The sequence below is a fragment of the Geotrypetes seraphini genome, chromosome 11, assembly GCF_902459505.1.
Source record: "Geotrypetes seraphini chromosome 11, aGeoSer1.1, whole genome shotgun sequence".
NCBI classification, from domain to species: Eukaryota; Metazoa; Chordata; class Amphibia; order Gymnophiona; family Dermophiidae; genus Geotrypetes; species Geotrypetes seraphini.
Genome location: NC_047094.1, coordinates 67,730,357 through 67,757,893, shown reverse-complemented (window position 1 = coordinate 67,757,893; position 27,537 = coordinate 67,730,357). Strand labels below are relative to the sequence as shown.

The following is a 27,537-nucleotide window of genomic DNA, read 5'->3' as shown; positions in this document are numbered from 1 at the left end:
TATATTTCATTAACACTCAGTATGTTAGAGTAGTTGTTTTAGTCCTGCACCGACACAGGTTGTGGCACTACACATCACCTACGGAAGTTTTTTGCCAATGATGTGGGAGGTGGAGGTTTGAGCATTTTGCTCTGCCCATAATAGAACCTGAGGTTTTTTCTTCCGTGGCGACAGTGCTCTCAATTAAACATAGCAAACTTTCTTAGACACACAAGAATTATATGTCCTGATTGCTTGAGTAAAACCAGGATTGGTTCAATGCATCCCTTAGGAAACACCTTATTTCTCAGATAAAAAATATTGGAAAGATTTTAAATGGTTTTGCCTTAGAACCAAATTGCAATAGAGGTTCAAAAGGATGCAGGTTTTTAAGATGACACACTACACACACAGATGAGCAGTGACTTCACTTGGGCACTAACCACTTGTGCAAACAATTGTCCCCTGTAGTGGTGAGTTACAAGAAGCAATTTCCAGCTCACCTAAACTACATGTCCTAATTCCTGGTACAAGCTTATTAAAGAATCTCACCACAACCACTGGCAACAGAGGCCAATGATAGATTAAAGAGGTTATTTATTTACAAATTTTTCCAGAACTCACAGAAGAATTGTGCAAAGATATCCTGAGGGGACAGGGGATGGGGGTTTGGTCCATTCTTTAGAAAACCAGTCTCTTGGGGTTTATTTTTTCTGAAACAGGGTGGTTCACTGTTGCAGTTAAAGAACCAAGAAGTAACAGTCACCGTAGACCTCCCGTCCCACCAACTTAGGTGCACAGTTAAGAGATATAATTCAGGCATCAGGCCCATTCATTCCTGAGTCAGATCATATGGTTTCATGGTAGGTCCCTTGGAGTGGCACCCTGGCTGTAAAGGGACCAACCAATATAACAACAATAAAAAGAACTAAAAGCAGGATAGAAGTAAAAGAGGCATGTCCCAACCCCATTATTCTGCTGAGTTCCCAAGAGCTCCCTTCAGTGTTCCTCACTCATCACCCACCCCTTCTGAAATGTCATTGCTCTGGGGCCTCAAATTGATGGAATGGGGAGGGTGGACACAAATGTGCATTCTTCTTATTTTTTTATATGAGCATCTGCATTTGTGCAACAGCTTCTATACATCAGAACAAAATGGAAGTGGCAAGCTAGGGCAGGGCAGCACCATAGTCACTGGAATGGCCCAGAGCTTGACTAGGCCCTTCTGCTCCATATTCACTGATATTAAGATATCAGACATTTCTTCCTTGCAACCTAACATGGGCCAGATCAGTGGGTCCATATTTCTGAGCATACATCCTTTTCTAGCCAACGCTGGGGAGTTTGGTGTATGTGCAGCAGTATGAATGAACAAAGTGTATTCCTTTGTTCCCTTAGACACTTAAGGTAAGTTTAGAATCAAAAGGGCTGCACAGGGTATATGGCCTGCAGCTTTTTTCCTAACGTAAAACAGGGAGTCACCAAAGTTCTCTCAGGCTCCTTTTCTTTAGTAATGAAGATCAGCTGGTAGCAGAAGAATCTTGCATGAAATTAGCTCTGTACTCTTAAACACTCTTTTGGTTTTGAACTCCAGTCCCCCTTCCCCTAAACAAAGGTGGGCTCTTTGCCCATTGTCATAGATCTGGAGGAGGCAGCATGAAATCATACTTTCCTCTCCCTCCCATTATAATCCTTACCACAGCTATGGAAAGGTTCCGATACTTTCCAGAGCAGAAAAACACAGATACACTTTGTCCCCCCCCCCCTTTTTCCCCAAAAAAATCCTTCCCCAGCGCTGTCTTCCTATCTTTGAGTAGAAGAAAGTGCAGAAGTAGGGGCAGGATGGACCTTCTGTTCCACTTCCAACTTCACAGGAAGCAGGAGTGTACACTGTTCAACTGTTCTGTCCTCTTTCCTCTCCCCTAGCCTGGGAGAGTCTTGTCCTCATCAGTCTGAACAGGTTTGTGCTTTGTTCTTTTAATGGACTTTATTGGTGAGGAGAAGGGGTTATAAGGCTTCCTAATGCAAGGTGTCAGACCATATGAGAATGACTGCACTCTCCTCCTACAGTACAGAGACAGCATTTCACAGATTTTTATGCCCCAATCTCTCGCTCAGCCACAGGTGTCTTTCCTTCATATGGTAGTGCTGGCATCCTCTCCAGCCGACGGTGCTTTCGGACCACGGGAGGTGGGGGATCTGCCAAGAAGATTTGGCGGATGCACTCAATACAGACTGTAGTTGCTTCTTTGGTCTCACGGGACAGTTGCGAGAGACTAAGGAAGCCATGGGGCAGGTCTTCAACCACCTGCAGTGTCACTGGTTGCCCCAGGGCCTGTAGCCGCTTAGCAAACATCACAGAGTCATCAAGTATAGGGTCCAGGGCACAAGCCTGTAAGGAATGAGAGCAAGATTTAGGGTAAAGTCAGGAACAGAAGTCAGTGGGAGACATAGAAGGAAACAGGATGAAACTGGGGTCTCTATATGAGGTCCAAAAATGAGGGACGCAAAAAGTGCAAGGGAGACAGAGTTGGGGTTCTGAGGTTTATGTCAGGTCAAGAGTAGAATACTGCAAGGGTAGAAAAAGAGGGAAACAGGGGGTGAGATGGGAGATTGTAAAGTACAGTGGGCAATTCAGAACACAGGTGCACAAGGAATAAGATACTAGCATATCAAAGACAAAAAGGACTGAGGAAGAATTAGGAGTTTGTATGATGTAGGGTCCCAGAAATTTGAACTAGGTGGTGAACTAGGGTCAAACAGCACATATAGAAATAAATCCCCCAATCAGTTTAGCCAAGATAAGAGAGGTTTTGTTATGGTCCAGTCCTATAGGGTAACTACTATTCTGAAGAAGAAACAGAAAACAATAAAAGACATGAAGATGGACAACTAACTTAGAAGCAAGATAAGCATTTCTAGACATAGCTTTCCAATAAACCCAGTGTCTTGGAAGCCATTTATAGACTTATGGTGATAAAAGAAATGGATCCAAGAACCATGTAGCATTGTCATATGACACAATTTTATTTGGCATGTCTATGAGAGCTAAATGTCAAATATCTGCTAATAATAATAAGCTTTTATTGATATTAACAGGAGTTGCCATCCAACAAATAACACATAATTGGAAGGACTGTAGAAGACTAAATTATTGTTTTTGGTGGTCTTCAGTTTGTCATGTGTATAAAATGGAAAGAGCGTTGGCTGTTCAAAAAGGTTATTATAATAAATTTAAGGATGTGTGGGGACCTTTATTAAATTATAGTAATGAATAAGTTACACTTTTCCCAATCTTAATACACATGTGGATTTGGGGGGGGATTTCTTGTTTTTCCATTAAGAATATATAGATGATTGTCGTAAGATATTATTTTCATGTGGTATAAGTTGTATATGAATTTGGGAGGGGGTGGGGGTTAAATCTTCTTGGTGAATGATATTGAAAATTTTTCAAGTGATGTTGTATTATATTTGGTTGATATTTACTGTACATTTGATGTAAGTTTAAAAATGAATAAAGAAATTATAAACCCCCCCCCAAAAAAAACCCAATAAATTCTGGCCTTAATTAATAGAGAGCTGTTGTGGCGTGTTCTTAAAAAGTTTTGTGAAGGTGAAAACCCTGACATGAACTGTGCATTAAATATTGGATTGGGGGCAAAGATAATTATAACATTCTTCTTATCCATGTGGATAGGTAATCCACACATATCTTTATGAGCAAGTATTTCTCCATTATCAGCAGTATAAATCCCACCCAAGCAAACTGCAGTGTTCGTGGACCCCACTTATAGCTATTCCTATATTTTCCGAGACAAAATCCCTGCTCTGGGAGCCCTTCCCTATATTTTGCTTGGGACCCTTCATTTTGAACTTCTGTTATGGCCTGACGTATTCAGTGCAGTGCAAAATTCCCAGGACTACTTGAATTTGCACACACCTGATCCCCGAGGTTCAGCATCACTCTCCCCTCCCCCAATGCACCAAGGCAGCCCAGTGGTGGGGATCACAGCAGAGATTGCCTGAAAGCTGCCATACCGTTTGGTGGGGCCTTTCCTCTGTCACATCCCATCTCTCTGATGCCACTTCCTGTTGGCGGGACATGGCAGAGAAATTTTAGGTTCAGAAACCCAGGTTCCACACCAAGCTGGTGCATGAATACATTTCAAGATATTTCCATGCCTCGTGTTAGTGTTTCACCATGCTGAAGCTTATTTTTCTTCTTCACAGATTAGCTTCTGATGAACTTTGATGGCTGATATTTTGTAATACATTATTTTGTTTATATTTAATGGGTGTCAGTTTTTTTTGTTTTTAATATATTTAGTTTTTCTACCACACTATTTGTAACCTGTAAGCTACCCTCATCAGAAGAGGAGAAACAAACTTGTCAGAAACCATTCAAATTAACAGCATGCAAGATGACGTTTTGTTATTAATTGGGTAGCTACATGTGTGGTAAAGTGACAGCTTTGGGATCAATTAGGAGAATAAGCTGGGGCACCACTAATCAACACATAAATAAAGAACTATGGAGAGCAATGAAAAGGAGAACTGAAGTGGCATCAAATAAATTCTTGTGTCAGGTGTATTAAGGGAAAGGAGATGGGATTTGATATACCGCCTTTCTGTTATTACAATCATATACAGCTACTTATTTTGTTTCCGGGACAATGGCAGGTTAAGTGGCTTGCCTAGAGGCATAAGGAGCTGCAGTGGGGATCAAACCCAGTTCCCCTGGATCTCAGGCTACTGCAATAACCCATTAAGCTACTCATCCTATTAGCAAAAAAAGACTGAATGAATTATGGGTCAGCCACGAAATAAGAGAAAAAAACATAGCAAAACAAGTAACATCAGGAAATAAACACAGGAGGACAAGAGAATTACTAGAACAAACAAAAGGGAGGTATTTAATTTATTTATTTTAAAAATTCCTACACCGCCTAAGACCTAAGTAATTTACAAGGAAAACATAAATAAGAAAGAACAATTATACAGGAAAATGATCAGAGGTTTGAGAGGAAAATATTGCCCAAATAAATAAACAGATATAAGAGGATGACGACAAGAAAACTACCAGAACAAAAGGGGTGGGAGGGTATTGAGGTAGGACATTAAAGACAATTAGATAGGTAAAGGCTCAAAGAGAGGAGAATATTGCCCAATCAGAAGAGACAGGTGATAAAACCTTTTGATAGATATATAAATGAGAATAGAAAAACCAAATGGGGGAAGAGTACACATTAACAAGGAGGATCAGAAGCAATATCTGGAAAGCAATGTTACTTACCGTAACAGTTGTTATCCAGGGACAGCAGGCAGCTATTCTCACTAGTGGGGGTGACATCATCCAACAGAGCCCCGATGCGGACATCTCACAAGCATAAGTGCTTGTAGAAATTCTTAGAAGTTTCGAGTTGCCCACACCGCGCATGCGCAAGTGCCTTCCCACCCGATGCACCGGGCGCGTCTCCTCAGTTCAGATAGCTAGCAGAGAAGCCAACCAAGGGGAGGTGGGTGGGACGTGAGAATAGCTGCCTGCTGTCCCTGGATAACAACTGTTACAGTAAGTAACATTGCTTTATCCCAGGACAAGCAGGCAGGTATTCTCACTAGTGGGAGACCTCCAAGCCAACCCAAATGGGATGGTGGGAGAGTTGGCAACTTAGGAGAATAAATTTTGTAACACTGTTTGACCAAACTGTCCATCCCGTCTGGAGAAAATATCCAGACAATAATGAGAAGTGAAGGTGTGAACCAAGGACCAAGTGGTAGCCTTACAAATCTCCTCAATCGGTGTCAATCTGAGGAAGGCAACAGAGGCAGCCATTGCTCTGACCTTATGGGCTGTGACTTTACTGTGAAGGGGTAATCCAGCCTGGGCATAGCAGAAAGAGATACAAGCCACCATCCAGTTGGAGATGGTACGCTTAGAGATAGGGCGTCCCAACTTGTTCGGATCGAAGGAGATGAAAAGTTGGGGAGCAGTCCTGTGTGGCTTGGTGCGTTCCAGGTAGAAAGCCAAAGCACGCTTACAGTCCAGAGTGTGAAGAGCTGATTCTCCAGGAAGAGAATGAGGCTTGGGAAAAAACACAGGAAGAACAATGGATTGATTCAGATGAAATTCCGAGACCACCTTGGGGAGGAATTTGGGATGAGTGCGAAGGACCAACTTGTCATGATGATACACTGTAAAAGGCGGATCCGCAACCAATGCTTGAAGCTCACTAACTCGACGAGCAGATGTGAGGCCAATGAGAAACACCACCTTCCAAGTGAGATACTTCAGAGGAGCCTTGTTAAGAGGTTCAAATGGAGGCTTCATAAGCTGAGAAAGAACAACATTGAGGTCCCAAACGACTGGAGGCGGTTTGAGGGGAGGATTGACATGGAAAAGTCCTTTCATGAACCTGGAAACCACAGGATGTGCAGAAAGAGGTTTCCCTTGAAGAGGATGATTGAAAGCAGCAATTGCACTAAGATGGACTCGTATCGATGTAGACTTGAGGCCAGATTGAGACAGGTGCAAAAGATAGTCCAAACAGAGGACAAGGAGGCATGTTGAGGCTCCTTGTGATGGAGAGGCATGTGAAATAGCAAACCTCTGGAGAGATTGGAAGAGAGCATCCACCAGTGAAGAGACTGCAGGAGAGCAGGAGTGACCTGAATGTGTCGAGTCAGAGGGTCTGAGGTCTGCGTCCATTGAGATGCCAGGGTCCACTGAGGAATCCGCAGGTGAAGTCTGGCAAAAGGAGTCACGTGTACTGTAGAGGCCATGTGGCCCAGAAGCACCATCATGTGTCTCGCCGAGATGGATGGGCGAGAGGAGACGGAGTGACAAAGATGAAGAAGAGCCGCCAGGCGTTGAGGAAGAAGGAACACTCTGAGTTGAATAGTATCCAGAACAGCTCCAATGAAGGGAAGAGTCTGGGAAGGTTGCAGATGGGATTTGGGAAAGTTGATCTCAAATCCCAAACTCTGCAGGAACCAGATCGTCCTCTGGGTCGCCTGGACGACACCCGGAGACGTGGAATCCTTGATGAGTCAGGACTTCGAGGTAGGGAAACACCTGAAGACCATGGTTCCTGAGTGCTGCGGCCACTACAACCAGGCACTTGGTGAAGACTCTGGGAGATGAAGCCAGGCTGAAAGGGAGCACTCTGTATTGAAGATGAAGATGTCCCACCCGAAATCTGAGGTATTGACGGAAGGCCAGATGGATGGGAATATGAGTGTAGGCCTCCTTGAGATCCAGAGAGAATAACCAGTCGTTCTGTTCAAGGAGGGGATAGAGAGAAGCCAGGGTCAACATGCAAAACTTCTCCCTGACCAGAAACTTGTTGAGCACCCTGAGGTCCAAAATAGGACGCAGGTCGTCCATCTTCTTCGGAACAAGGAAGTACCGGGAGTAAAAACCCTTGTTCTGTTGGTCCACAGGGACCGGCTCGATGGCACGAAGCCAGAGCAAAGCCTGGGCTTCCTGAAGAAGAAGGGCGGTCTGGGTCAAGTTGGAAGGATACTCTCTTGGAGGATGTTCCGGAGGACATAAGAACATAAGCAATGCCTCCGCCGGGTCAGACCACAGGTCCATCCTGCCCAGCAGTCCGCTCCCGCGGCGGCCCAAACAGGTCAAGACCTGTCTGAATCCCCAGATGGGGTCCCCTTGCCACCCTGGTTTCCCATTTAAGTCCTAGCTTCCCATCGAAGTCCTAACCCTCCAGTCTTGCACATGCACGACCTGGTTGGGTTTCTATACTTATTACCTGGTTAGCTTTCTATACCTGTGATACATCCCAGCACCTCTCTCAGTATCCCACGATCCCTTTATCCCTCAGGAATCCGTCCAATCCCTGCTTGAATCCTTGTACCGTACTCTACCTGATCACTCCAAGTGTCCACGACCCTTTGGGTGAAAAAAAACTTCTTTGCATTTGTTTTGAACCTATCTCCCTTCAGTTTCTCCGAATGCCCCCTCGTACCTGTTGTCCTCTTCAGTCTGAAGAATCTGTCCCTATCCACCCTCTCCATGCCCCTCATGATCTTGAAGGTCTCTATCATATCTCCCCTGAGCCTCCTTTTTTCCAGAGAGAAGAGCCCCAGCCTATCCAACCTCTCGGCGTATGGGCAGTGTTCCAGCCCTCTTACCAGTTTGATTGCTCTCCTTTGGACTCTCTCAAGTACCGCCATGTCCTTCTTGAGGTACAGCGACCAATATTGTTTTTTTTTTTTATTTTTTTTATTTTATATTTATTAGATTATTCATTACAATATCTTAGTAACAAACCTACATGAATGAACACAAATAGAACAAATGTAAATTCCCAAACGGGAATTAACATCATATATAAGGAAACTAATACAACTATATCCTAGTCCACATTAAAGCTGATCGCCAGTACTAATAAAACATCAAAGCAAATCTTTCTATCTACTATCTAGGAACAGGCAAATGGCTTTTATATATATTATACATCATCCTCCAAAAATAAACTAAATATTAGAAATTTAAACTTTCAACAAAGGTTTCTCTTTAATAAAATCTTCCACCTGGGCTGGCTCAAAAAACACATATTTATCACTTTCATATGAAATCAGGCATTTACATGGAAATTTTAAAAAGAAAGTAGCTCCGACTGCCAAAACCTTTGGCTTTAGCTGAAGGAACTGTTTCCTCTTAAACTGGGTTTGTCTAGAGACATCTGGAAAAATTATCACCCGTTGACCACAAAACATCTCTTGCTTTTTCAGGAAATATAATTTCAAGATATCTTGCTTCTCAAGCTCTGTCTTAAAGGTCACGAGAAGAGTTGCTCGTTTCTCAATTATGTCTTTAGATGACTCCAAAAACTGTGATACATTCAAACTCTCAGGTGATACTATTCTATCCATTCCACCTTCATCTACCTTTTCTTTGGAATCTCTTGAGATGTAATATAAATTTTCGACCTCAAAGGTCTCCACTTTATTATAATGTAATATTTCCCTCAAATACATTCTCAAGAGTTCCATTGAAGAGAGGTAATGTGTGATTGGAAAATTTAACAAGCGAAGATTCTTAACTCTAATAGCATTTTCCATTTTTTCTAATTTAGCATGTATCATCATACTATCCTTTATATTAGAAACAGCACTGGCTTGTAAATTACCTACTGCCTGATCTAACTTTTCAACCTTTACAGCTGTTTCTCCAATTTTTTTATCTTGTTCTTTAATTTTCACAGTTACATCAGATGAAAATTGACATAAGTTCAAAACGGTTTTTTGTAAAGATGACTCTATTCTGTTAATGCTAAGCCAAACATCATTTAAAGTGATCACTTTATCCTTGGGGAGAACGTCCGAGCTTTGCCCAGTAATCATCTGCACTGGGGTTAGTTCTTTAGCTTGCCCCAGGGATTGTCCTGAAACCTCCAGACCAGATAATGACAATGATTGGGGGGAAGAAGAAGTTATTCCTTCCTTAAAAGGGGAAGGAGATTCTTCTAACCGTAGGGAATATAGCGACCAATATTGAACGCAGTATTCCAGATGTGGACGCACCATCGCTCGATACAATGGCATGATGACTTCCCGCGTCCTGGTTGTTATGCCCCTCTTTATGATGCCCAGCATCCTGTTGGCTTTTTTTGAGGCTGCTGTGCACTGTGCAGATGGCTTCAGTGATGCATCCACCAGCACACCCAAATCCCTCTCAAGACCGCTGTCTCCCAACAATGCCCCCCCCAATTTGTAGTTGAACAACGGATTCTTTTTCCCTATATGCATGACCTTACATTTTTCCACGTTAAAGCGCATTTGCCATTTGTTTGCCCACTCTTCCAGCTTGTCCAGGTCCCTTTGCAGGAACTTGATGGAACTGAAGAGAGTATCCCTCTCTTATGATGGAAAGGACCCAGAGATCGGTGGTAATAGTCGTCCATCAAGGATAAAAATGATGGAGACGACCTCCGATGGGAAAAATCGGGGAGGGCAGAACGATGGAAGTTATGCTCCCTACGAGACAGTCAAAAAGGCTGAGGAGCCTTGGGGACAGCAGAAGGCTGAGGCTTTTGTTGGGGCTTCTGCTGGTGCAGTCTCTTCACAGGTTGACGGATGGTGGGCGCCTGCTTCGGCGGGTAACGCCGCTGATAGATCATAGGCGGGCGAGACGGACGAGCGGAGAATAGATTGAAAAGACTTTTCATGTTTCGACAGCTTCTCCGTCGCCGCCTCGATGGACTCGTCGAAAAGGTCTGCTCCCGCACATGGAACGTTCGCCAGCTGGTCCTGGAGATTCGGGTCCATATCAATGGTCCGGAGCCACGCCAGGCGTCGCATGGCCACCGAACAAGCAGCAGCTCTGGCAGAGAGTTCAAAAGCGTCGTAAGACGATTGCATCATCTGCAGGCGGAGTTGGGACAACGACGCCAGGACTTCCGAGTACTCAAAGCGAGCCTGAGAGTCTAAATATGGCAGAAACTTTTGTAGAATTTTGTAGGTCGCAAAATGAAAACTATAATTCAGGACTCTAAGAGGCCATCAAAGAGTTCTGGTAGATGCGCCTGCCAAATCTGTCCATGGTCTTGCCCTCCAGGCCAGGAGGAGTGGAGGCATAGACCTTGGAGGGATGAGACCGCTTCAAGGAGGACTCAACCAAGAGGGACTGGTGAGAGAGCTGTGCACCGTCGAAGCCCTTATGGTGCACCGTGCGGTACCTGGCATCCAACTTCCCGGGGACAGCGGGGATGGAGTAAGGGGTCTTGAAACATCTCATGAAGGTCTGTTCCAGAAGCTTATGGAGAGGCAGACGGAGAGACTCAGCAGGAGGTGGGGGAAGATGCATCGTCTCCAAATACTCCTTAGAAAACTTGGAACCCGAATCCAGGGTAATATCCAGATCCTCCGCCATCTGCCGCAGGAAAGATGAGAAAAATAATTGGTCAGCCAGGGCCGGGCCTCGAGACGGGCTCGATGAAGTTGAGGCGTCCTGATCTGGCAGGGAGAGAACGATCCCACAATGTCCTCGAGTTCCGGCATAGGAGGAGGAGGCGAGTAATCCGGTGAAAACTCCCTAAAGGGCTGCTTACGACGAGGCGAGGCATGCCTCGAAGAATGCCTCGATGAATGTCTCGAGCGACGACTCGAACTGTGTCTAGAAGCAGGCCTTGAACGTCGAGGCGAGCGAGGCCCAGACGAGGCATCCAGCGAGTAGATGGGGCTGGAGGCAGTGGATCAAAGCAGAGGAGGCTGAAACGAAGCCCTTTGAGGCACCCCCCAGGGCTCGAGGCTCGGCATCGAGGAGGAAGGTTCTGCTCCAGGCAAGGTGGAAGATTCAGCGCCATGCATCGAGTGAATTGACGACGGCATGGGCAAAGACTCTGCTCCTTGCGATGCATGCCCCGAAGCCAGACCAGACATTTGCCGAGACTCGGCTCCCAGCAGCGAGAGTGTGCGTCGAGGAGGCACCGGAGGCGGCTTGACCTCGCGGGAGGCTTCCGTGTGCCCAGGCCGAATTTGGGAGAGAAGCGTCATCCCAATCTTAGTAAAGAGCTCGACAAATCTCTTCTCCATGGAACGAAGCTGGCATGGAACGAAGCCGGCAAAGAGGGATCCGCATCCGCAATGGGACCTCCAGCAAGGACATCGCTAATTCAGCCGCCAGGGGGCTTGGGCTTAGAAGCCTTGGGCACCTTGAGCATCACTGGAGGAATGGGAGGCTGCGTTACCTGACCTGAGGAGACAGCGAAAGGCACCGCAGCAGGTGTCAGAGTCGAAGCCGGCACGAACGAGGCAGGCTTGAGCAGACTCAAGGCCGAAGAGGTTGAAGCGGATGTCGAAGGTGTGGCGCTCTGCGATGAAGGCAGCTCCGGCGACGCCTCCATGCTGAACAGCGACTCCCACAAGATGCAGCGACGCTTAAAAGCACGTGCTGTAAGTGTGGAGCAAGGCCGGCACGACTTCGGAAGATGTTGAGGCCCGAGAAACTGAATACAGCGTCGGTGAGGGTCCGTCAACGAAATCGCGCGCTGGCACTTGACACACTTTTTAAAACCGGTGACAGACCGGGACATAGGCCGAAAGAGCTCCGCCGCAAGATCGAAGCCGCGGGGCCGCGGCCACGTGGCCTGCCCGGTCGAACGAACAAAATTTTTTTTTTTTTGGAAAAAACAAGAAAACGCAACGTGAACCAACGATAATGAGCACATAAAATTCAAAACTGCGGACACAGAAGGCACAAGTGAAGGGACTTCGCGCAGAGAGTTGAAGACGGACTTCTCAGCTCCGTGGAAGAGTAAGAACTGAGGAGACGCACCCGGTGCATTGAACGGGAAGGCACTCGCGCATGCGCGGTGTGGGCAACTCGAAACTTCTAAAAATTTCTACAAGCAAGTATGCTTATGAGATGTCCGCATCGGGGCTCTGTTGGATGACGTCACCCCCACTAGTGAGAATACCTGCCTGCTTGTCCTGGGATAATAACTATTTCTGTTTGATATATACAGGACTTCTAGCTTTCCTTTCCCTCCCCAAGTGAGATGTTTTCCATGACTATCCTACTCCCTATTCCTCAGCAGAAACAATACGCATGGGATATCCTCCTCTTAGGTCTCATTTCTCTCTTCTCCCCAGTTCTTATGGGGTGAACTCCTCACCGATCCCTGAGCTCTCCCCAGACACTTACCACAATGTGGACAGGCGGCAGCCCCTTCAGCATACTGTCAGGTGCAAGTAGTGGTGACATGAATGGGTTCTTGACAATAGGAGATGTTTGCAGTTTAAGGTCGGCAGCAGGCTGATCAGAGCGCAGTGGCTCAAAACCCTCAGGGAAATCCAGGAGTGGAATACTGTTCTCACTGTTTGTCTGTTGCGTAAGAGTCTCCTTCTCGCCTTCACTCTCCTTGCTCAGGAAGAAGTTGACTTCCAGGCCCTTTTGTTCATCAGGGGCATCCTGTGACTCCACAGCATGCTCCTCACTGTCCACATTGGCATGCTTCCCCAAATCCTGGCATGTTTTGCTCTTTGTAGTGCCGGTACAGCAGAGAAGTGGGTCCTCACTAAAGGCGGCTTCTGATACGCTTTGCCTTACAGTATCTGAAAGCCAAGCATGGAAAGCTGTCACATGTACAGAAAGTATTCATTGCCCTGGTCTCTTCCATCCATTCTTGGTGGCCCCGAGATTGTGTGTGCATACTGATGCATGTGTTATATATGTACAAATACATCTATGTTATTCAGAGTACATATGTGTGTGTGAGAAAATCTGCCCCGTTACTCCATTCCCTTAAGCCCTAAGAAGCTAAGTGAACACACATGCAAGCAGTGCACATGTATATGAGCAAAGACTGGTCTTTATCCTACCTATTCTCCAAAGAGGAGGCTGCCAGTGTGTATATGACTGAGAATTAGTAACTGCCTATGATTTCAATTTAATATATTGTCTCTAATATCACCCAAAAGTAGTTCACAAGAGGTAAAAAACACCAAAAAACAACATAAAATTACGAGTGTGTATCAATTCATGAAAAGCAGTACTTGTGAACTTTAAGACCCTCTTGGAGGGGAGAGAGTGCCTGCCATTAAACACATGCAGGCAGCAGCAATGTGCTGAATTCTTTATTCACACCCAGCATGCCCCATGGTTTTGTGTTTTGCATTCTTCTGCAGACAGGCTTTGTCTCAGCTGAGGAAACTGCAGTGTGCTACATGATTATTATTTAACTTGAACTGCACTTGAACCCAACGGGGGAACAATGCAGCTAATATAGATAAACTAGTTCACCTACATGTAAACCTGTCCAAAGCCATTACTAACAATTAATAAAGCTATTAAGAAAATGTGTCGGGAATTTTCAGTGTTTTCATAATGTGACCAGAATAAATAACAAGTGGTTCAAAGATAAGTGGTTGGAGTGATTTTCACTCATTGATATTTACATTGCTGCTTACTAGGTTTCTGGCCCAGAAATATCTAAGAAAAAGAACAATTTAAATTAAATCATTAATTTATAGAGAGTGTTTGTGGTTGGGCAGACTGGATGGACCATCCGGGTCTTTATCTGCCGTCATTTACTATGGGTCCTTTTACTAAGGCACGCTAGTCATTTTAGCGTGCGCTAAATGCTAACGCGTCCATGGATGAGTTAGCATTTAGCGTGCCTTAGTAAAAGGACCCCTATGCTACTATCCCTAAGGGCTCCTTATACGAAGGCGCATTAGGGCCTTAACATGCGGAATAGTGCGCGCTAGCCACTACCGCCTCCTTTTGAGCAGGCGGTAGATTTTCGCTAATGCACCTTCGTAAAAGGAGCCCTAAGAATCATTATAATACAAATTGTGTTTCCTTATTGAAGGCTGTCACAATGAAATAAAATTAGTCAACTATCAAGACACAAACTTTTTTTTAATGTTAGATTATATTTTATTGACTCACTTATTTTCACAATGCTGGGACGTGTGCATGGAGCATAAGTGCATTGCCTGCATGGGGCAACATTCATTGGTCTGGCTCTCTGAATTGCTTATTATTTATTTGATCTCATTATTGGAAAAAAAATTGAAAATTCCCAGCATAGTTTCTTAATAGATTCATTAAGTGTTAGTAACTATTTTTGATAGTTTTATATCAGTGGTCTCAAACTCAAACCCTTTGCAGGGCCACATTTTGGATTTGTAGGTACTTGGAGGGCCGCAGAAAGAATAGTTAATTTCTTATTAAAGAAATGAAAATTTTGCATGAAGTAAAACTCTTTATAGTTTATAAATCTTTCCTTTTGGCTAAGTCTTAATAATAATATTGTAATTTATAGGTAAAGAGACATATGATCAAAACGGTTTTATTTTACTTTTGTGATTATGATAAATATACCGAGGGCCTCAAAATAGGACCTGGCAGGCCGCATGTGGCCCCCGGGCCGCGAGTTTGAGACCACTGTTTTATATAGTTCTTCCACAGTATAATTTAATTTGATAATGCTAAGTAATATGCTAGACAGCTCCAACCTCCAAGATGGCTTAAAATAAAAAAATAAAAAAAAATTATATAATTATAAAAAACAGAGCTAAAAACAAGTCTTTTTTTTTTTGGGGGGGGGGGTGAATAAGCAAAATAAATCATTAAGAGGAAGTAGCCATACCTATAGCACCAAATCTGCAAATACAAGGAACAACCAATGGGTTTTAATCGGATGAGCCATGCAACAGGCATGCTGGTTCCCAAAGACCAAGCTGGGAGTGCGTCACATGCTTCATGGAGCAGCTGCACCATCCACCAAAGGAGAAGCAGCATTATGAGGCACATTGAGCATGCGGCGAGTTATGATGGAGCTACATCCTACCAGAAGTCAGAATGTTAGTAATGGTGGGCTGCTTCTCAATACGCAGGAAACGCATCAGAAAGGCCAATGGTCGCCTGAGGCACGCCCACAGGCGACTTCTCACTGCAGAGACAAGACTAAGACTGAGAGTAGAGACGTGTGAATGAGAGGAACAGAAAGGGGTTAGGGTGGGCAGGTGAAAGAATGGGCAACAGTGATAGAGGTGGGCTGTTTTAATGGGATGGGGGGGAGGGTCTATGGCATACCTGTGCTGTTTCTCTTGGCTTCCAGAAAAGAGCTTATCCAAGCAGAAGCACTCTGTCGCAAGTCCCTGAACAAAAGTGATGTGTCCCGCTTCACCAGGCTCATGGTGTTCAGCTTTTGTGCATCCAGGTTCTCGGTATGCATAGGATCAGTACCTGCAGAAGTAAGCGGATCCCAAAAGGTCAGTAGTAGCATGTTACAGAGTCGCACCCATCCAACCCTGACACTTTCCCCTCCCAACACACCTCTGATCATGCACATTCACAAATCAGGTGTGTACTAATGCCAAGTACACATCAAGCCTACCGCTCTCAGTTTCCCACAAACAACTCAAAGGTACAGTTATTTCACAAAGCAGAAAAGGTTGTTAGTATGGCAAAGAAGGCAAGGTGGAAAAAGGATTTGAAAGGACTTTTTTCCTGGGTATGTTTGTGAAAAAAGGAAGGGCAAAGGTCAGAAGAAAAAAAGAGGAATGTGTGAAGGGTTATGAGGCAAAAAAATGGTCAAATAATTCTGTTCAGCATTCAGAGCATACATTGAGGAAAGATTACCAATTATTGGTAGAGATATGATAATGGGCTAGGTGCCATATCACTAACAGAGGTAGTTTATATAGAACTGGCAAAACTGAGAGTGCATAAAGAAATAAGATCGGATGAGATTCATGCTTAGATATTATAGAGAGAGCACAGAGCCTAAAAAAGGGAAATGACCTATGCATTATCAATTAGTATCACTGTTGAATCTGGATGTTATGGTCTTGGTGGCTATTTTGGCAGCAAGGTTAAATAAAATAGTCCCAGAATTGGTAGCTCCAGACTGGAAAAGATTTGTGATAGAAAGATATGGCATTCAAGGATAGCCCTGGGATCGGTAGTGTAGAATGATGCTACTGATTGGGTTTTTGCCATGTACTTGAAACCTGGATTAGCCACTGTGAAAACAGGATACTGGGCTGGATGGACCATTGGTCTGACCCAGTATGGCTACTTTTATGTTCTTATACTGCAGTTTGTACTGAACAAAAGGGAGTCAATTAGGGATTAGCACTCATCTTAGCAACACATTGTATGTTCTGGGTTTGGTAAGATGGAAATTAAAGGAGATACTCTAGATCTATACAACAATAAAACCCATATAACCCTGGAGTTTGAGCACACAAGTGGAAAAAGAAAAGATTTTCACCATCTCCAATTGGTAATAAAAACAAGGAATCTGAAAGCATTCCAGAGAATACTGGTATGTGCATGTCTACATATAAAGCTGTTGATGTTTCTATGCACACTTTTTTCAACATTTAGGTTTTCAGGGGCTTAAAAATAAAAAATGCTAATAAACTGGAGATTATATTTTTATTTTATATTACATACTATTTGCAAGCTCGAAAGCTATCAAAATGGCATACATTAAAAAAACGATGGGCTGCTATCGAATTTAAAAAAGTGAGTCATTCTCCCAAAAATGCTCATGTAAATGAGGTTGGCAAAGAGTAGCAAAGATTCGCTAAGTTTGCATGTGCCCATCATTTGTGATAGCAATGGGTACATGTGCAGATAAAAAAACTAAAAACACAACAGCAGGAGAGATGCCCATTCTCTCCCGCTGCCACACAACCCCATTGTTTTGGACAATCAAGGACTTCCTTAGACTCCTTCCTAAGGAAGTCCCTGATTGGCTCAGGCACCTCAGGCCCCTCCCAAGGGAAGAGCCTGAGCCAATCAGGGCCTTAGACCCCTGCCCATACATCACATGATGCACCAGGGTGGGGCCTAAGGCCAGCATTGCTGATGGGTGGCTGGCGGAGGAGCAGAAGGGACTGAGCACCCCTCCTACTTCCAACTAAAGTATGGGGAAGGGGAGGGGAGTGACAGCAATGAGACCCGACCGGCAGGAGGGAGTGGGCATCCTCCTGCCATTTCGGCATGGTGCGGGGGTGTTCGCCGTTGGGCAGGGGGGGAGGGAGGAGGGGCTGATGGCAAGAGGGAGTGGGCATTCCTCTTGCCATTTCTGGGTCGCCACGTGCCAGGGGAGGGATTTTTTGACAAGTCTGCTTGTTTTTTATTCTTTTTTTTATGGGGCAGATATTTTGTGTGTGTAATAAACGTAAAATATCTGTGCTATGGAAAAAAAAAATGAATAAAAACAAACAGGCAGATCTGTCAAAAAACGGGCAGACCTGTCGGTGACACAGTTACTGACGGGTCTACAGCAGTCAGGTTTTAGGATTGTAAAACCTGATGCAAAATAGCCAAGCAAATGTTAGTGAATCAATCGCTTGGCTATTTTGTATGGGGTTTTATTCATTTGCATGGGTTGGGTTGGATCAGATCGGATCAGAAAATGGGGAAAAACATGTGGTGGGCCATTTAGTGATTCGGGTGGGTAGCAACGATCGTCGCTAAATCTGTGAATCGTGGCCCAAGTCCAGATTGCATTGAGCATTGGACCCTATGTATGTAGGGAAGGAACAGTGGTTCAAAATCACCTACCATTCCTATGGGAATTGGGTCATATGGAACAATTCTCAATTTCATTTTTCTAATAGCTTTCTGAATACCTTGCAAACTTGGCACATTTAAAAGATGAAAAGGTGCTAATAAGATCTATAAAGGAGAGGAATTAAGTTGTTCATGCAAGCTAATTTGAAGAGCTGATACAGCAACAGACAAGAAGGGTGTGAGAATTCTATAATTGTTGGATTTTATTTGCAAAATAAGATTCAAGATCGGCAGTTGTAGGCAAAGTTCCTAAAAGAGATGAGGTGGCAGTGTTCATGACTGAATGAAGAATTATGTAGTAACTGGCAATGTTTAAAAGCTTATAGTAATATTGGTATAAATGAGAACCTAAGATATCCTTCACTTACTTTCTTACCTTTGCTAATCTTCTTTCTTGTAAATCCAGAATGTATTCCTGGACAAGTGGGTTATGCATGAGACTGCTTCTAGGAAGCCTCATTTACATAATTTTTTAGACCCGCCACTCTTACCTCAGGAGTGCCCTCAGGTACTCAGTTCATAGAAAAGCAGTCAGTCACCTGTAGACACAGACAAAAAGGGAGGAGTATGGGGAAATTCCCCAACAAGTAAGTCTAATCTGCTCATAACATGAAATTTCATAATAAACACAAACAATTGAAAACAGGTTATCAAACATCATAAACCTGAAACCGTGATATAAAGAGACACAGCATGTGCTAACGGAAAGGGTGCTACCTCTGGGGACCCCAAACTTGAAGTACAGAATACATTTGGATGGTACTCTCACAAAAGGCTAGTCAAGCAATCATAAGGTCAGCTTAACAGTACACATCAAGGCAGACGATCGGCCGATCAGCAATTTATAGGGTGGGTTCCAGGAACAGAGTGTAGATTTACAAGAACAATTAGTAGAGGTAAGAACCTAATTTTTTGTTCATGTACAATCCCACACTATTCCTGGACAAATGGGACGTAACAGACCAGTCCCGTAGAGTCAGGGTGGAATCAAAGCAGCACCCTTCTTGGCTGCCACATTGATCCTAGAAAACTGAGTAAAGGAATGCAAAGAGGACCAGGTAGCAGCCCTTCAAATCTCCTCCAAAGAGATTGCTGACGAAATGGCTCAAGAGTAGGAAACACCTTTAGTAGAATGAGCCCCCACTGAAAATAGGTTCCTGACTGGCAATAATGTAGATAGATGAGATAGCCTTATGGATCCATCTGGAAAAGGTGGCTTTGGAAGTTTCAGGATCCAGACCTGGGAGAGATTCTGGATCTAAGGAGAGGTCTCCATGGTGTGGTGGTGCTTTAAGCCCGCAGCTTTGGGCGGGCTCATAACCAAATCACTCCAGGAATTAAACTTGGAGGTTGGGCAGTCAGCAATAGCGGCAGGCTCTTTTTTGGGAAGCACTAAGCTGCAGTCTTCTTCATTCCTGATCATCTGGACTTAGCAAGGATGCTTATGGATCCCTGGAAGGTGCCAAAAGGTCCTCTGCGAGTGGCTAAGAGCCGTGTCAAAACTCTTCCAAATGGCGGATGTGTTTACTCAGCGTCTGGCATCGCCGAGAGTGGATTCCCTAGTGATGGCGGTATTGTGCTCAAGAACACAGGACCCAAGGATTTTGTCCTTTAAAAAGTTTTAAAAATTTTTTATTATGCAGCCTCAGGACTGTGGCGATTTCTTCTATGGCCAGAGCTTACCGTTCAAAGCTTCGCCATGATCCTGCCACTTTTGTGCTTCGAGGTATCTTCTTTATAATCTCAGATGCCTTTGTATGAGCTCTTTAGAGTGGTGAGCAAGCTGTTGACATATTCTATTTTGACATGCAGGATGTTGTGGATCCAGCAGTGGTCCAGTGACTCATCCTACACAGTGACCCTAAGCAAACTGCTGCTTTGGGGAAATTTGCTGTATTGAAAGGGTCTTGATGACCTCATGGCCAATGTGCAAGACGTAAGCCCATGCAAGATGTAAGCCCAACAGCAGGCCCCTGTCCTCTCAGGGTCTGGGTCACTCTAGTTTTTTGCCCCTTTGGGTGCTTCCATCAGTATTATCGAGGCTCCTCTGGGCAACAATCCTTTCAGTTCACCAGTGTTCGGTGGCACCCATCATCCTCAATCTTCAGAGTTGCATCTACCCCTGAGAAGCAGATTGGAGGAGATGTCTTATGGCCTTCCTGAGGGGCAGCTACGAGCTCGACTTTCATCGACTCCTATCAGAGCTCCTTCTAGACTCCCTGGCAGGGAGACCAGAGAGAGCAGTCTGGGTGGACGCTGCTGTCCAAAGGTTGCTGATCATTGGGGCCATCGAGCCCATTCCGGAGCACCAATTGGGTTCCGGCAGATGTTCGCTTTATTTCATCGTTTCAAAGAGAGCCTACGATGTATGGAGACTGTTTCTGGACCCCAAAGCGGTTTCAGAATGGAAACTGTACAATGATCACTTCGGAGGATCCAGAGGAAGTCTTGGCTTCCCTGGACTTGAAGGCGGCTTAGCTTCACACCCCCATCTTTACAGAGCACAGATGTTACCTGTGGTTCCATATGCTGCATCATCATTTCCAGTTTGCAGCCATGCCTTGGTCCCTGGCTCGACAGCTCTATGAGCCTTGGGAGTGGGCATCTTTGTTGGATATTCCTGTTCAGACAGTTTTCCTGGTGGCTATATCTCCAGCCCACAGACTTTTTGAGCTTCATACTTTTTCCTGCAGGGTTCCTTTCTGAAGGATTCCAGACACCAGCGTGTTTCTGCAAGCTGTTCCCTCCTTTCTTCCAAAAGTGGTCTCTAGTTCCCACATCAGCCAGGAGGTCCAATTTTTATTTCATTCACTCCGGTTCAAGTAAATAGGGCCGTATGTTGTTGTCGTTGAATGTTCGCAGGTTCTTGTTGTGGTATTTGGAGGTCCTGAATGAGTTTCGGATTTCAAACCACCTGTTCGTACTGGTGGGTCCTGCCCAGGCTGGCCAACATACAAAGCCACCTTTTCCAGATGGAACCATAAGGCTATCTCATCTATCTACAAGGATTTGGATCATTTGATTATGTCCTTCAGTTCTTACTTGGAATTTATGAGGCATTTAAAAATACACTTATTTGTCAAATATTTGGGTAACTAACTTTCCATCTAATTGTACATCTTACTTTTTGTAAATGGTCCTACAGTAAGCCGATTGCTGTTATGTTATGAATCCCAGCCATATTTCACTAGCACTGCAAATGCACTATCCATGGGGGCCCCATTTCGCCTTTTTCAGAGGGGCTCTGGCTGGAGTGAGTGTCAAGACCCTCTAAAAGGGTCGAGGGGACTTGAGCTGGAGAAAACTCTTCCCCCTTCCACGCCGTGGAGCACAGCTGATCGTCACACAGCCATCCACCGTAAACAGGGCATAAATCTGAAGCATCCTGCCCTGGAGAGTCCATCTGAGTAGTTTTCTTGCAAAAACGAAGCTTGCAGAGACATGAAATAACTAAATCCAAATCAGGAAAATTGAAGATGGTCACTGTGGGTGCAGTTTTCAAACAAAAATAACTTGGAAAAGCAAAGGAACCACCAAAACAAGGCACATTTAGGATTTTAGGGGTGGGGTGACTAGGGCTAACTCCCAAACATGCCAAAACCCACTTTTGAAGACCCCCCCTAAAAATCGCTCTAACAGGTTGTCAGCTCTATACTCACTGTGCCATGTGATGCTGGAAGCTGAAACAGCAGTCAGGGAAATCCTTTGCCTCAATAAGCATGCAAACTGGACTTCTGACTACCCCATTGGCCCGATTCCAGTGGCTGGGGCCTCTACCACCAATGGACACCCTGTGAACACAACCTGGTGGAGGAATGAGGTTGGCTCTGATCCCGGGCGTACCTCCACATAGCCAAGCAGCCTGCGCTCAAACCCATTAGCGGACAAACTTGGGATGAGCCAACTCCCAAGTGAAAGGACCCTGAATCCCGATCTGAAGGTGCAGGCTGTTAGAAGGTGCACTGCTAGGCAACCAACTCTCTGGAGACAGACTACATCCATCAGTCTGTGATCTCCTGCAGCCAGATCTGTCCCCGCAGGGAACCTCTGCAGCACAAAGATGCAAAATGCATAAAAAAAATACTGCTCAGAAGAAAAAAATAAACACGAGCAGAAAAGACTAGCTCCTACAGTCTTGCTTGTAGGAAAGCAACTGAATACCTGAGAGCAGTCCTGAGGTAAGAGGGGAAGGTCTAAAAAATTATGTAAATGAGGCTTCCTATAAGCAGTCTTGTGACTGAAGATGAATAACCCACTTGTCCAGGAATAGAGCGAGTTTGCATAAGAACATTCAAATAGTCAAACAGAATACAGTATGCCAGAGAATATGAAAGACAAAAGGGAGGAAATAACCTCAGAATCCAACTTTCACTCTTATTATAGAGATTGGAATTAATGGGGGAGTTTACTTCATTGGTATAAAAAAAACCTTCCAATATATGCCTATTCAGACTCTGCAATGCATACATTAATACTGGTAACCCCCCACAAAACTGACATTAGTGACTTAATTTATAAGTACCATTGCTGGTAATCCACCTTAAATCTCACAGTGGATTACCAGCAATGGCACTTACAAATTAAGTCACTGAGGGAGCAGTGATTGAAGAAAGCCCGAGTGGCCACTGGATACTTAGCAGCTAAGATTCAATTGGGGGGGAGGGGGCAATCCAGAAACATTCACTTGAGTAGTAAAAATCCAAAAAACACTATATATGTGTGATGAAATACCAATATATACCAACTGAGGTCTCAGTATGGTCATGATAGTGGTAACAAACAGTGTGATAAGGCAGTAGACAGAGAGATGCTGGGATGTACATGGAGAGATGACTCTAGAACGATTCATCGCGGTTGTTTCATCACAGCTGTTTCAATACTGTCCCATGAATCGTGCCGTGATGAACATGGTATAAAAAAACCCAAACAATCTCCCCTCCCCATGGTCGGTCAATTCAGTGTTTGGGGGCAATGCAATCCGCCCAAATAAAATTCTTCCCTCCCCCTCTCCTTCATGTCCGCAATCCATCTTATTCTGCATTTAGGGGGGTGATTCCCACCATCTATTCCAGCACTGAAGTGCTTTGGATATTCCAAGCCAAAACCCCGCACTTGTCCTTCCCATCACTTCCATTTTGTCACAGAAGGAAATGAGAATCGTGAAGAGTGATGCTATCAAATAGGAGGTACCAGGAAGAAGGATCTTTAATTAAGGCTGACCACAACAGTGATTGAACAGAAATCCTTGACAGGCTGCTGGAGTTACAAGTGCATGGTGAGGGGGATTCAAGGACGGAAAGGAGGGTGCTTAGAATTTGATACTGGAGAGGACTGCACAAATTCTGATGTTTTATTTAAGAGATTGGGTGCGAGGAAGAAACATTATGGCAATCAGCAAAGTGAGCCCTGCAGAGCTTGTTTGCCTGAGGCTTCCAGTTCATAAACTCATGGAACAATTTAGCGCAGCTGCGATGAAACATCCCATGATGAATTGTCCCATTCTTGAAGACATATAACCAATATGGAACTGGGGACCTTCTGCTTGGTACGATACTACTACTGAGCCATCCCAACAAACTAACCTATTTGAGAGGAAAGAATGCACTACAAAAGATCAAAGGGAGGAGGGTAGACTCAGAAAATATTTCTTCTTGAAAAGGGTTTTGGACAGAGAAGTGGAGAGATAGGGAAGAGATAGAAATGGAGGATCTGGAGAGAAGATCTGAATGTGAAGGACACTGCTCCTCCTCTTGCACATCCAATCCCTCTCTCCCTATTCCAGGTGCCTGTCACCTCTCTCTTTCTCTCACACACAGAACAGAACCCTGCTCACCAACCATTCATGTCAATAACTTTTCTAGTCCCTCCTTTTATCTGATAAGAGTGAAAGTGCCTTGGGCCATGTTTTCCATCTCTAGGAGTTGGGTTACAATTGTTATTTAGTTCATATCCAAAGTCAGGCCGTGGCAGAAGAAGAGTATAGAACCTGAGGGGCTACCACCCTAATCCTCCATTTTGTACAGTAGAGCAGTTCCCCAAGCCTTGCCAGGTGAAGTCTACCAGTGTCTCTCCTTCCTCCCCTTTCCAGCAGACATTTCAACTAGAGAATGACACGGTGAAAAAAATTAATCCCCGTTCCCGTCCCCGCGGATAACTGCGGGAAACCATCTTCATGTCATTTTTTAAGGAGAGAGGGAAGAATCAGAGTATGAATGGCCACAACCACTGACCCTCAAGATTTGCGTTGAAGAATGCTGGGGTAGAAGGACTGAGGTTGAAATAGACACTACAAAATTACATGGAATTATTTCCCGCGGTTATCCACGGGGACGGGAACGGTGATGAATTTTGTCACTGTGTCATTCTCTAATTTCAACATCTTCAACTCCAACCCCCGCCCCTCCATATCTTTTAACCCTTCAATTCTTTGCCAGCAGTAAGCAGTGTCTCACAATTGTGTGGATCCTGAGCTTCCCTCTGATTCAACTTCCTGTTTCCGTATAGGTGGAAAAACAGAGGGAAGGTTTGGGACCAATAGAAGCAGTGAGTACAAGTCACTGCTTGCTGCCAGCAAATAACTAAAAGAAGGTTAAAAGGTACAGAGAGCAGGGGGATGAGTTGAGACATCCAATCACTTAGGGAGAATCTTCTTGTACCCACCCACTGTAGGAATGCCAATGCCAGGTTGTTATAATATTTTATAACAGAATCCGGGCACCCAGATGCCATTATGGACTTTCACCATGCAGCACTAGATTACCTAAAGGGGGAGCCCGATTAAAGAACAATCCCCTAAGTTAGTTGGAGAGGACACTTGCTGAGAGTAGGGGCATCTCCTGTTACCTGCATAAGCACTGAGGCACTTAGAAAGAACACTGAGGGGGAGTAGTGGATCCATGAGTGTCAGCAGACGTGAGGGTGATGCTGTAGCTTGAAGTAAAGTTGCTGGATATGCAGCCATGATCCCATCTGGCATGCGAATGCCATATGAGGCAGCTCGCATAGACACTGTGATACAGAGATTTCCTCCAGCACTATCACCTGCCAGACAGATCCGCTCTCCTGTAGCTCCTGTAGGAAGGAAAGCATTAAGGGAAAGTCAGACAAAGGCACACACAGACATGCACTCATGTTTGCAAGGCAGAGATGTGCATGGGAACGCTGGACCAAGGCACCAATAGATTTCTGTAGAGCTCCAATAATTTCAACAAATGCTGGGGTCTCTTTGGGTAAGATCCAGTGAGCTCCCATGTAAGCACATTCTGCATACCTTAGTGAACCTAGTGGTAGAGCTGCTGCCTTAGCACCCTGAGGTTGGGGGTTCGAATCCCAGCACTGCTCCTTGTGACCCTGAGCAAGATCACTTAATCCTCCATTGCCCCAGATACAAATAAATACCTGTAAATATGTAAACCGCTTTGAATGTGTAACCACAAAAAAGGCGGTATACAAGTCCCATTCCCTTTCCCTAATGAACTCTGCTTCTTTCTTAAGAGACATCAATCCCTAATGGTACCATGCATGCACACATACCCATGCATAACCTTACCACTTCATTCTTATCTAGAAATAGCAGTGCATGCCTTCCCCCCTGCCGCTACTGTGCATGCATAGTACCATTAGGGATTGATTTCTCTTAAGAAAGAACAAGCAATTTAGCACCTTTTGCAAAACTGCACCTTGTACATAATATACACCATGTTTAAGACCTTTTAAAATTTAATAACATTTAGAATCCATAAATAGACAAAAGTGTGATCCTTACCGATAAGGATATATAATAACCCTTAACCTCCTACCAGAAATGACGCTGGGCTGCTACCCACCAGACTTGTTAGGCAGGAAGAGTTACAAAAGGAGTGTATAATTTATTATATTAAACTAATAAGTTTAGATATCATTAACAATAAAGCAAACTCCATTCACTATATTATGATGCACCAAATATAATAGGGAAATTATTAAATTGCACTTAAAACTAAATATCACCTAAAAGTTGCCAATATAATTTATTTTATTAGAATTTTTTTTCTAATATGAAAAATCCTGATAAGATAAACAGTTTGCTCAAAACTCCATATAAACTATTCTCACCACAAGTGAATTTATAGAAAAATTGGCAATGGGTCACGAGCGGAGCTCCACAGGGGTCGGTGCTGGGACCTCTACTCTTCAATATATTTATTAACGATCTGGAGACAGGGACGAAATGTGAGGTTATCAAATTTGCTGATGACACCAAACTCTGCAGCAGGGTTAGAAACACGGCAGACTGTGAAGACCTGCAAAGGGACCTAACGAGACTGGAAGACTGGGCAAAAAAGTGGCAAATGAGTTTTAACGTAGAGAAATGCAAGGTCATGCATGTAGGGAAAAAGAACCCGATGTTCAGCTACAAAATGGGGGGAACACTGCTAGGGGTGAATAACCTTGAAAGGGACCTGGGGGTGATGGTCGACACATCACTGAAACCATCGGCACAATGTGCGACAGCCTCAAAGAAAGCAAACAGAATGCTGGGCATCATCAAAAAGGTTATCACAACCAGGACGAAGGAAGTCATCATGCCACTGTATCGCGCGATGGTGCGCCCGCACCTGGAGTACTGTGTTCAATACTGGTCGCCGTACCTCAAGAAGGACATGGCGGTACTCGAGGGAGTGCAGAGGAGGGCAACTAAACTGATAAAAGGTATGGAAAAATTGTCATACGCTGACAGGTTAAAAATGCTGGGGATGTTCTCCCTGGAAAAGAGGAGACTTAGAGGGGACATGATAGAGACCTTCAAAATCCTTAAGGACATAGAGAAAGTAAATAAGGACAGATTCTTCAAACTGTGGGGAGCCACAAGCACTAGGGGTCACTCGGAGAAATTGAAAGGGGACAGGTTTAGAACAAATGCTAGGAGGTTCTTTTTTACCCAGAGGGTGGTGGACACATGGAACGCGCTTCCGGAGGATGTGATAGGCCAGAACTCTGTACAGGGGTTCAAGAAGGGTTTGGATAGGTTCCTGGAGGATAAGGGGATAGAGGGGTACAGATAGAACTTGAGGTAGGTTATAGGAATGGTCAGAGACCACTTCACAGGTCACGGACCTGATGGGCCGCCGCGGGAGCGGACCGCTGGGTGAGATGGACCTCTGGTCTGACCCAGTGGAGGCAACTTCTTATGTTCTTATGTTCTTAATTAATATCGATACATATCAGTGTTGCTATCCCACCACCAAAAATGCATGCCATAAATCTGAACAGGCAAATTTCACTGTTCAAGTGAAAAAGTCCGACCAATCAATATATCACTTAGCTGTGGTTGTGCATGATAGCAATGTGTCTTTTGTCCATAATATCACCATTATAAAGTCACAGTTCATAAAAAATATGTTCTGTCCTCAAAAACTGAAGTAGAGATAAAGAACAATGTTTGATATCCACAAAGTTCTGTCATCGAAGTAAAAAGCGAATCATTCCATAATTATAAATCCATCTTTTCCTCAACT

At 44.4% G+C, this 27,537-nt stretch overlaps 1 protein-coding gene across 3 annotated transcripts in view; it reads right to left on the bottom strand.

Annotated features, from left to right (window-relative positions):
* Nucleotides 1-559: 559 nt before the first annotated feature.
* LIPE (lipase E, hormone sensitive type) overlaps nt 560-27,537 on the bottom strand; it is a 76,847-nt gene continuing 49,869 nt past the window's right edge. For all 3 annotated transcript variants that reach the window (XM_033962496.1, XM_033962498.1, XM_033962497.1), the window contains 4 exons: nt 24,884-25,111; nt 15,545-15,697; nt 12,647-13,056; nt 560-2,371 (listed from right to left, as the gene is read on the bottom strand). In XM_033962496.1, coding sequence (XP_033818387.1) covers nt 2,075-2,371; nt 12,647-13,056; nt 15,545-15,697; nt 24,884-25,111 — 1,088 coding nt within the window. In that variant the 3' untranslated portion in view covers nt 560-2,074. The remainder of the gene's footprint in view (nt 2,372-12,646; nt 13,057-15,544; nt 15,698-24,883; nt 25,112-27,537) is intronic.